This window comes from Tamandua tetradactyla, chromosome 12 (genome assembly GCF_023851605.1).
Source record: "Tamandua tetradactyla isolate mTamTet1 chromosome 12, mTamTet1.pri, whole genome shotgun sequence".
NCBI lineage: Eukaryota > Metazoa > Chordata > Mammalia > Pilosa > Myrmecophagidae > Tamandua > Tamandua tetradactyla.
In genome coordinates this window covers 76,492,599-76,504,352 of record NC_135338.1, presented here as the reverse complement: position 1 = coordinate 76,504,352, position 11,754 = coordinate 76,492,599, and the positions used below count along the sequence as shown (strand labels likewise).

General features: G+C 40.1%; 1 protein-coding gene across 3 annotated transcripts in view; it reads left to right on the top strand.

Moving 5' to 3' along the window:
- Positions 1-7,405: 7,405 nt before the first annotated feature.
- GABRA5 (gamma-aminobutyric acid type A receptor subunit alpha5) overlaps positions 7,406-11,754 on the top strand; it is an 80,960-nt gene continuing 76,611 nt past the window's right edge. The window contains exons 1-3 of one of the 3 annotated variants that reach the window (XM_077122365.1): positions 7,406-7,482; positions 9,056-9,116; positions 9,492-9,651. In XM_077122365.1, the coding sequence (XP_076978480.1) occupies positions 9,566-9,651 (86 nt within the window). In that variant the 5' untranslated portion in view covers positions 7,406-7,482; positions 9,056-9,116; positions 9,492-9,565. Of the gene's footprint in view, positions 7,483-7,614; positions 7,796-8,128; positions 8,352-9,055; positions 9,117-9,491; positions 9,652-11,754 lie in introns of those variants that run through there. The other 2 variants (XM_077122363.1, XM_077122364.1) reach the window with 2 other exon arrangements.

Sequence of the window (11,754 nt, the reverse complement as noted above, 5' to 3'; positions counted from 1 at the left end):
CTCTTGTAAATGTCTTTAATAAAGCAATAAAAATTATTTTAAAAAAACCTTGACCAATGTGAATAAGACTTTCAATATTTTGTGTGACAAAATGGAAGTATGCTTTAAATATTCTACTGTATACCGATATAAGATGGTTGTTTCAAAAAGAAAACACTTCTACAAATATTTGATTTGCAATCTGAACCTCTGAGCCATGTTGAGATTCATTTTTTACTTGAAACAATGAGTGATAGGAAAACTTTGGTTATTCAGACTTGGATATTATCAGACATATTCTTGGAAATGAATAAAGGGAGCCTGCTACTTCAAGGAAAACAACTTGGAGTATTTTTGTGAATGATTTAATTCACGTTTTTATGAAAATATTAGAATTTTGGAAAGCTTCTATCACTGTGAGACTGACTGCTTCCAAGTGTTTGAGATTTTTCTGATGAGATTGGTGATGATATTAATGAATGTGACTTTTTGCTGTTGTATAATGAATTGTGTTAATATGTAGGAGATTTTTATAATTCGGTGAGCTAAAATTTTCCAAATGACCAGCTCATGATATTACGAAGTTATGCATTGGTAAAAAACAAGAAAACAAACAAAAAACATCTGAACGGCAAGATAGACCCATAGATATTTCATAAAACTATTATTTCAAAATGATTACAGGCTCACAGGAAGTTGTTAAAGTACTAGAGAAGTCCTGAGTACCCTTCTTTCAACTTCTCTGAAGGGAGAGTACAATACCAAACCCAGGAAATCATTATCAGTACAATCCACAGACTTTATTCAGATTTCACCTGTTTTTGCATGTATTCATCTGTCTGTGTGTATTTTTCCATGCAGTTTTACTCCATTTGTGCAATCACATAATACATTACTTTTGTAACCATGCGACAATCAAGATTTTGAACTGTTCTACTACTTCAAACAAACTGCCTGGTACCCCTTCATAGCTACATCCCTCTCCTTGGTCTTAGAGCAACAACCAATCTGTTCTCCATATTAATAATTTTGTCATTTTGAGAATGTTATGTAAATGAAATGATAAAGTATGTCATCTTTTGAGATTGTCTCTCTTCCCTCATCATAATGCCTTGAGAGCCATCCAAGTTGTATCAATAGTTTGATCCTTTTTATTGCTAAGTAGTCAGCCACAGTATGGATATAATGCAGGTTTTCAAGCATGAAGGATATTTGGTGGTGGTGGTGGTGGTTTTTTCAATTTTGGCTATTACAAATAAAACCAATGTAAAAATTCCTCTATAGGCATTCACGTGACATGCATTTACATTTCTATAGAATAAATGCTCAGAAGTGCAATCGCTATTACTGATCTTAGGTGGAATACATTCATTCTTTCCTCATTAAAAATGAAGGTAGTTCTAGGTTTTTGTAGTTTTTCTTTATCAAGTCAAAGAAGATTCCCTCTATTCTTAGTTTTCTGAGAGTTTTTACCATGTGTAAGTGTTGAATTGAGCAATATTTTTAACAGAATAGAGAAAGAAAAGTTCATAGATACAGTTTCAGATTCTACACTGCAATTAATCTTTAAGAAACTATCAGTTATTGACATTTAATGTAGTATCCAAGAAAATACTGACACATTTGAAAATCCTATTAAAATAATCCCTACCGGAAAGCTACCTAATTCATTCTATGAAGCCAACATCACCCTCATACCAAAACCAGGCAAAGATATTACAAAAAAAGAAAACTACAGACCAATCTCTCTAATGAATATACCTTTTCAACTACATATTTGTATGAGGCAGGGTATTCTTCAGATACGTCAATGAAAAGACGATATTGCAATAGATTGAAAGCAGAAGCAGATATAAGAATCCAGCTTTCTTTTATGAATGAATTGCCTTCTATGAAAGAGATTTGAAAAAATGCAAAATAAAGTCATTTTCTTACTAAAATTTAGGAATATGTACTAATTTTTAGTTAAAATGTTCTTTAGGTTAATATGTATTGGGTTTATTACAGTTATTTTACATAAACATTATTAAATTTCAGTCTCAATTTCTAATATTTTAATATTGATAACTATAATGTACATAAACAAAAAGCACATTGGGGTCACTAATAATTTTATGAACATGATAAGATTTTGACACAAAAAGTGTGGGAACTTCTATCTCATAGGATTTCTAGAGCATACGCCCAGGAGATATAGAAAACTCAGGCCTGAAAACAATTACAATGAAATAAAAGAAGAAATACTTCTTGAAATAAAGGTAAACTGAATCTCTTGATACAAGAAGTTCATTGAAAATAATGCTGCTTAGCAGTCAAAATCAAGTCACATATTGAAGAATTCTCTAAATGTCAAAAGTAGATAAAATAATGGATAACTATCTAGACAGAAAAAAAGGTGAGTTTCAAATTTCTGTATTGTAAAAATTTCATGAGGGAAAATTATAAAACACATTTACAAAACTCAGAATTTGGAGTCATGACAGGCCAGCCAAGTAAACTTAACTCTCCCTCCACAAACATCTAGAAAATGGAACAAAATAGATTAAACAACTATTTTCAGATATGGGACAACAGTTTGCAGACTTGTCATCTCTGAGAGAAGAAAAATGGAAGTGAGTCAAATATTTGCCTTTAATTTCTGCGAGGAAGGGAGTTCCATGAAAAACACAGAAGATTCTTTAAAATGTTGAGACAAATATATCAGGTAGGATAAGGCAAATGGAATTTTTTAGGTAAAATACCAATGGAAAGGGGACATCGTGTAAGGGTTACAGCAACCTGCACAGGGATCCTTCTAAGTCGGTTGCTGAATAGAAAGTGAAACTTTCATAGAGGAATTCCATGAGGCTGGATGTAGAATAGCTAAGAATCTGTAAGATAAACAGTTTCCAGAGCTCACGTGGTGCTAGGAGATGTTTAAGTGGAGGATTCTCATTGAATACCTGGGCCATTCAGTGGAGACACCAAAGGGGATACAACTTACTAGTAGATACACTAGACCTAGAATAAATTTTCTGTAAATCTGGTATAACTAAGCTTTAAAGCAAGCCTCAAAAGGATCAAGGTGATCTACAAATAATTTAAATGTCTGTCAGAATAAGTCCAATATTCTAAATGAAGACAACCAAACCAAACATTCAACTACAGGAAATTCAGAAAGTGTAATATCCAACACAAAAAAAATTATTGGACATACTAAGAAGCAGAAAAATATGACCCATCATCAGAAGAAAAAAGAAAAATAAATCAGGAGAAACAAAATCAGAAGGTGAAGGAATTAGCAGACAAGGGCTTTATTTAAAACAGTGATGAAAAATATACTCTCAGATTTAAATACAGATATGAACATGATAATGAGAGAAATGAAAAATATAAAGAATAGACAAATAGAATTTCCAGAGATTAAAAACACAATTCCATAAATAATAATAATAAAAAAGACACTGATCAGACACTGCAAAAGAAAAGATCAGTGAACCTGAAGATAAAGGAAATATCCAAGATGAAGCCCACAGAAAAAGGAAAGAGCAAAATATCACTGATTTATGGGGACAATAGAAGGCAGAAGTTGAAAAGCAGAAAATATATTTGAAGAGCTAATGAAATAAATTTTCCAAGGCTCAAAAAATCCCAAAGCAGAATAGACAAAAAGAAAAATACAGCAGTGTATATTAAAATTGAAATGCTGAAAACCAATGAAAAGAGAAAAATCTTAAAATCAACCATGGGGAAATTGATATTCAGAGAAATAAAGAATTTCAGTTGGAAACAGTATAAGCCAACAGAGAGTGGAACAAGAGCTTTGAAATTCACCCAAAACTATCAATCAATCTAGAATTCTATACTGAGCAAAAATATCTTTCAAAGTGAAGATGAATTAAAACTTTTTTTTGAGAAACAAAGCTTATAGAATTTATCAGCAGCAGACTTATGCAACAGGAAATGTTAAAGGAAGGTCTTCAAGGAGTCTGCAAATAATAGCCAATGGAAAATTGTCCTCATTTTTAAACTCTAAAAGATAACTGACTATTAACAGATAATGCACTAGCTAATCTAAGTAGAACTAATGTGTGACAACAACAGCAAATAGGATTGGAAGGGAAAAAATGGAAGTATACTATTGTAAGAATCATACAAAATACATTAAATGCTATAATATTATTTAAAGGTATACTTTAATAAGTTATACATGCATATTGTAAACCCTAGCGCAACCACCAAAATTAAAATAAAACAAAGAAATGTAACCAACAAGCCAATCATGAAATTAAAAAAAAAAATAAGTGTTTTAAAAACCTCAGTAGCCGTCAGCTGCAATACAAATGAGGAAGCAGGCTAAGGGTTAAAAGACTAGGCTCTGTTGCTCTAAGGAGCCCTTGCCTAGTGTAAGTTTGGTAGGGTTGGGATGGGGGAAGTGGGGTAATGTGTTGTAAATGTAGGCAGTGTGGCTGAATCTGTTTTATTTTTTAAAGTTCCAGAATTCTAGACCTATTTATTTATTTATGCATTCATCTGTTATGTGAAATATTCTCTTTTTTTTTTAATGCTGTCTCTAGTATTTTTTTAAATAGTGCTGGCTAATTAAAACATGTCTGTAGTCCATATACAGTTTTAAGACAACTAATTTGAAGGCTTTGATTAAGTAATGTGAAAACTGAAATGAAATAAATTATGGAATAAAAATATACGGTCTGCTTTCTATAAATGGGGCATTTATTACATAATGTGCCCTGCACCTCCCTACATTTTTTCCTGCTCTTCCTTTGGCCTTTTCTGACATTTTCCTGTCCAAGTTCTTTTTCAGGGTCCAAATCAACTGTCATCTTTTCCTAGAAAACTTCCCTTTTCTACCAGTCAGACTTGACCTTCCTTTTTCTTTAACAACCAAGACCCTCTTAACTGTATTGGGACAAAACACTTATCAGCCTGCTTGGAATACATGTGGATCAATAAATGTATCATTCCTTGAATGAATTAACTCAAGCGTTTATTAAATTCATACCCCCTGCTGGCCCCAAGTTAGACCTGTGGTTTCATATATGCTTTTAGCCTGGATTTATTTCCTCTCAACTCCTCCTCTGTGTTCAGTTGCCATGGTGATTCTTTTCTAGTATTATGTCCTAGCCCTGAAGAAGACTATGCAATGGTTTCTTCTTGAATGCAGAATGAAATCAACTCTGGCTGGTCTCTTACCTTTCTCATCTTACCTTTTGCTATCTTTACTTTGTACTTTATTCTTTATAAATACGAAACCACACACGGTTCCTTGAGCATGCCTTATTCTTCACATTTGGTTTTTCAGAACATCCTCTATTCAGCTTTTCACCTTAGCAAAGCTCTGCTTCCTCAAGATGACACTGCTTTGCGTGCTTTAGCCACATTTATCACACCCACCCACACAAACACGGCCACCTTTCTCGCCCTCTGTTCTAGATTAGGGTGGAGAGTGGGTGTATGGTAAGCAAGTGCCCCACCCAGAGCTCAGCTTCCCCAATTTCAGCTATTTTAGGGTCTCACGTTGCACACTACTTATCAATAAGTACAACACTGAGGTAATGTGGAACTCGGGTGCCCTCTACTGGTTTTCAGAAGAACTGTAACTACCTCGCCTTAATTCAGCCAATGCAAACGCTAATGGAACAATTCAGACGATAAACCATCACTTTTCAAGGGAAACACTGAATTCTACATCAACACAAACAGTTTAGAAATAATATTCAATTTGCATTTGACATTTAATTCGTCAATTCTTTAGGTATTATTGTAAAGAATTTATGTATATCTAATACAAAAGTGTGCAATACAAATACATTTAAAAAAAAAGAATGGTTGGCTTTTATGACAATCTGTAAAGCTTTAAATTCACTAGATTTTGGACTGTTTGATTTGCATTATGCTGTTTAGTTCTGAGGTAACAATGGCAGTCACTGGTGTTTCTAAGCCTAGAATTCCAACACCTAGTAGGTGTAAATTATATTATGAACACTGTTTTTAATTTAATGATACGATTTTAACTGTCAATGACCTTTTCCTAGTGATATCTCTTTGAGAACACAAAACGAAAAATGAAGGAATGCATGTGCCCATTTTAGGACTGAAAAAGTCTTTTAAGTGACATCTTTTCTATTTTATATATTATGCAGGACTATTAGAATCAGAGTTAATGCATGTTGTGACTTAATGTACATTTAAATAACACCTCTACCTATTTGCAGCATTTACATATTTTTTATGTTTTGATCTGAGATGTGTTTACAATCTCATCAGATTATTACAGAATTATTACAGAATTTTTGGACTCTGCAAAAGCACCAGCAGGTAGTTTGGATTTGGAAATCAAAAAAGTACATATAACTGAAAAACTGGGGGGCTTAATACACCAGAAGACTAAAGGTCTCTATTGTGGGACAGTTAGAAATGTGGCTTTTCTACAACTATTTTGCTAAAAATAACTATAAAAATGCAGTTTCACAGAACGCATGAAATACCAACAGAACCCTCATGCTCTTCTTGGTTTTACATTAAATCCTGAATGTATTTCACTGGTTCTCATAATCAAGAGGCATACACCACTCAATGAAACAAGATGCTGCGCTCTGGAAATTGATGCATGGTTTGCCTCTATATTCACCTTGTTTGTGCTGTTTGAAGGGGGGTTGATGTCTGTCCAGCATTTGCCTTCATCTCAGGAGGGTGGCACCGCACAGCTGTCTAGCCACGGCATCACTTTCAGCCGACAGGTGCTGCACCACTGAGACAGTCAGGCCTGACCACAATAATAAAATTACATTGTGGTGTGGGTAAACGGAGGCAATGCACCATGTTCCCCGAGCTACAGGTAATTCTCGCCCTACGACCAGAACCGCCCCACCCCACCCCCACCCCCACCCCCGCCCGGAGTTAGGTCTACAGAGCCCAGGTTCACTTCTTATTGACACCGCCGTTTCGCTCAAGAATGGAATTTCAGGAAAACCCCATATGTATATGCAACTAGGTAAGGGTTTTATTTCTAATCTAACTGAATTTTAATTTACTCTTGCCTCTCCCCCTCCCCCCGCCCCATAGCAATTAATTATACATACAAAGGATGTTCACAAGCTCGTTTCTTTTATAAGGAGATTGAGAAATGCAGGAAGAGAGGGTGTGCGTTGACACCCCAGGAAGGGCTAGGGTCCGGGTAGGAGGTGCTGGGGCTGACCGGTGGCCTCCGCTAGCACAGATTCTGCCGCTGCCCCCCCCACCATCTCTGGCGACATTCTCGCTCTAAAAAAAGGGAAATTAGTAGTTATTACACAGGAGGCACCGAATATGTGATTAAAGGCACTCAAGAAAGTTCAGCAGAAATATGGCCCCGGCCCAAACCAGGCCAAACCGCGGCGCAAGTCCTCCACCTCAATCGAACGCAGCAGAGGCGCCTTTGGTGAGAGTCTGGCGGCCTTTGCCTGGGCGCATCTGCAGAGCGACAGGGCTCCAGCCAGAGAAGACATGTGGCGCCTCGGAGAGGTGAGTTGGGGAGCGCGCGCGGACGAGCGAGCGAGGGAAACAGACAGAACGCGCCGATGCGCGGGCACGCGGGCGGGGCTGAGTCCCGGCGGCAGCGCGGCCCGGGGCGCGGCGCAGCGCGGAGCCGCAGGGCGGCAGCGGGGAGCGCTGGGCGCGGGTTCCGCTCGGCCGGGGGGACCCGGGCAGTTGGCAGGGTCGGCATGGGGCGCTGACACCGCACCGGCCTTCTGCGCCTGCCGGTGGGCGGGAGGAACAGAACAAGGTGGAGGATGCACCTTAGCCGACGGCTCGCCTCCCAGGGTCGGCGTGCAGGGTAAGCCCAGAGCGCGGGCCGGAGACTGGGGTAAGAAGATGCGATGAAGGGAGGGTGGTAGCCCCCGGCTTCGCCCACATCCCTCTCAGGGGTGGTCGGCCGCGGTTCCGGGACTGGGAGGGGCGGGGACGCCCGAGTAGGTAGCACCGCTGCCAGCCCGGGGCGCAAACTTTGCTCGGGGACTGCGGACCGAGCGGCGTGCTGGAGGGCAGGGGCGCCCTGACACAGCCCGGCCGGCCCGGGTGCCGTTCGGACCGAATGGAGGGACTGTGAGGTAAGCCGCCGCGGAAGCTGGGGGACGAAATCGCGAGCGGGAGGAGTCCTCCGCGGCCCCGCGCTGCTCGCGGAGTAGGCGCGGGCTCCGCGGGGGCGGCGCGCGTGGGTCCGGCGCCTGTTTGAGGCCCCGGTACTCTGGAGCCACTACTGCCCCCACGCTCTCCGCGCGGCGGAGGAAGGCGCCGTCCGGAGGATGCTCAGCTGGGTTCCGGGAGCGGGAGCGGGGGCGCTGGGAGCGCGCTGCGGCCCGAGGAAAGCAACCCTGACCGGCCCGCGTGCGGTAGGTGGCCGAGGCTGCGGCTCCGCAGTTCCGCGTCCCGAGTCTACCAGAGCTCTGTGCCCTGTTAGCGACGAGCCGACGGGTTCTGGGCACCGATAAGGAGCTTGGACTCTGACCTCGGGGCCCTGGCTGGGGGCTGCGGGACCGCAGAAGGCGCAGTCCGCCGTTTCCCGCAGCGAGCTCCGCGTGCTGGCTGCGCCGACTCTGGCGCCGGTCCGGCGACAAGTCCCGGAACGCGCACGCGACCACCGCAGGTCCCTGCGTTTCGTGATTAGAATCGCAGTGAGCCTTCATTTCTGGCGTAGAAGGACCTGTTGTGTGCTTCCTAGTCTCGGAGTTTGCCTGGGGGCTTTCGGGGGCTCTTCGGAAAAATGTTTATTTTGAACATGCTATGTTCACATTCCAGTTACATCTGTTTCCGTTGTTCACATACGTGGAAATGTGTGCGTTGGGTAAAGGTTAGTTCCAGAGCCCAGGGACGGCGACAGTCTGGATCTTAAATGCCTTAATTAGGGCCCAGCTCTGAACCAAGAGACTTCTCCAGATTCGGTGGTTACTAAGTTATTTAGTGTTGACAGAAAACCAAGAAAGTGGCTACCCTCTCTTATAAACAGCTGTTATATTATTGTGATCCTGTAGCAAGACTTAATTCTTAAATATACCTTCCCCCCCCCCACCCCTTCTCTCCACCTACTTTCTCTCAGAAACCTGCAGATCAAGAAGTAGCTTTCTGGCTTTGAACACGTGGCAAAAAATTTCAGAAAGGTAAAAGTATTCAACTTGTGAAATTCAAAATACAACCTCTCAGATAGCTACACCCATTTATTCTAATACTAGGGCTAATGGCTCATTTGATTGCATGCTAAAAAGTAAAACAAAGTATTTGAGAAAAGGAAAATAAATATATTGCATGAATGATTCTGCATTATAAATAAATGTGAAAATATAACTTCTATTTTGCCTCAACTTGGCTGCCGACTGAATGTACATGATCCGTGGTTTGGAGTCCTGGTTGGGGAATGGCAGTCAGGTTCCATATCTTTGTAAATTGCTAAGTGTTAGAAGTATGATTTTGAATCCAAGACTGGTGACATTAAAATATTCATTTCCATACTTGTTTCCCCTTTGTGTACCTTTCAGCTGCAAGATCAGGTTGGAGGAAAGAACAGTCATTCTACCAAATTCATCTGCTTCAACTGTCATTCTTATTGGGAATGGACAATGGAATGTTCTCTAGCTTTATCATGATCAAGAATCTCCTTCTCTTTTGTATTTCCATGAACTTAGCCAGCCATTTTGGGTGAGTTATTTTCTATGCTTTTATTTTATGATTTTAGGGACAAAAATGCCTTTATAAAACTTTGCAAAGCAGTAAGTACATCAGTTCAGCAAGCTGTCGCCTGCCACTTTTGCATCTCCACTCCATCGTAAATCGATACAAGTCCTTGTCCTGCCTGATGCTTACTTCTTAAGCAAGGTCACTCTAGCATGGGGACTTTGAAGTGACTCAGAGAAAAAAGGCTGATTACGTTCTCAGAAATGGAAGCTGAAGGTGGTTTCAGCATCAACTGAGTTTTCTCCTACTTGGGTAAAACAAGAATCAGAAGTTCATGTGCACAAAGGACATGTATTGCTTGTTAGGCATAACAGGGCCCAACAGTTTAAATGTACTCCTTGGTTCCATTATGCAATGGAATTTGCCTCTAAAGCAACATCCAAACCACATAGTATTGAAAAGGACTCCCAGCAGCTTTGAACTTGAGATGGTATGGCGGGTACAGATACTAGAATCTGTGTTCCGAAGATCTAAAAAGCACCACTTAGTTTCCTGCACTGTCGCTCCCTTGATTTATTTCATTTGGGCCTTTGGCATCAGTGTACTGATTCTAACCTTTTGCCAGCAAATGAATGATAATCACATTCCAGATGAATGTTCTTAGGAGGCACTGATTTTCCTTCTCTCTCTCCTGTTCCCCAGAATTTTTCCTGCTAATCCAAAGGATTGTAACTTGAAGTTGATGGAGTATGATTAGAAATTAAATTTCAGAAGAATAGAATAAAAGTTTCCAATCATTAGTTCTGTAAAAATCGACTCTCAAGTTCACCCAGATCACTTTGCATCTGTGTAAATCACTGAGGCTTCTAGAGAACACAGTGCCTCTGTAACAGCCCTTAGAGAGAGCCCTTGATTCTAGAGAATAAAGAGAACCCTCCCAGGTCAGCTCATTCTCTGTTCTCTGGACATTTTCTGCTTTTCTGGACTTTTCAATCCTTCTATAGAGGAAGAAATTAAGAGAGATTGGGAAATTAAGAAAGAGAAAGTAAGAGAGAGGATTGTGATTTTCCCAGGTCCCATTGCTGGTACATGACAGCACTGCAGTTTTAGTCCAGAGCTGTCCAAGTGCATGTCTGAACTTTCAGCCAGGACTGTGTCCGAAAGCTGAGCTAAGGAACACACCACCATGGGGGAGGCATCGCCGGGCATGCTAAACAGAGTAATGAAACAGTGCCGATGTTACTGCCCTTTGAACACTTGAGTATTCCCTAGGGAAAGAGCATCTCATATTATTCTTGTTTTTCTTCTCGTCTTTATTGGGCACCTCCCCTTCCTTGTCCATGGTTCTCTTATCTATGAAATGGTACGTTTCCTATCTATAAGATCCTCTCCAGCTTTCCAATCATATGAGCCATGATGTTCATGTGCCTCTGTATGAAGGATGTGTATATGTTAAATCATACAGAATATGCAGATTTCTAAGTTACTGCGTTAGGTAGTTCATTTGTTTACTGATGTCCTGCATGTATTTAGCAGTATTTTGGAGATGAGCTATGAAGATACATATTCTCAATAGCATTTTGGTAAAAATATATTATTTTGAAATTGCATTCTGTAAGCCAGAAATTATTACACTCCACGGAAATGTAAGTCTGAAATACAAAGTAATAGGCATATGAGTTTAGCAACTAGAAGCAGTTACATTTTATATCTTATTTAATTTTGTAACTTTCTGACCTCATCTTCAAAATAGAGAGACAAGTATTTGTTTCTGGAAGCAACAAATAACAAGTGGTAGAATTCTCCTTAGTATTCCAATTGAAAATTAGCTGTGGGAGGAATTTTGAAATATTTTAGATAAAAGATCTACAGCCCATTTGAAAACAATACCTACTAACTGTAGAAAATATGTGAGATAAAAGTGTGGAAGAAGGAAAATATCCTTACCTTGACCCCCCCCCCCCCCCAGAGGCAATCATCCTTCAGATTTTGGTGAATGAATATCTTTATAGAACTGTGCTCGTACCTTTATTCAATTTTGCATTGTGCTTTTTTCATGTCTTACACTTGGCTATTATAAACATTTCAAACTGTATAAATTTAAATGGGTGGCTATTACAGTGTAGC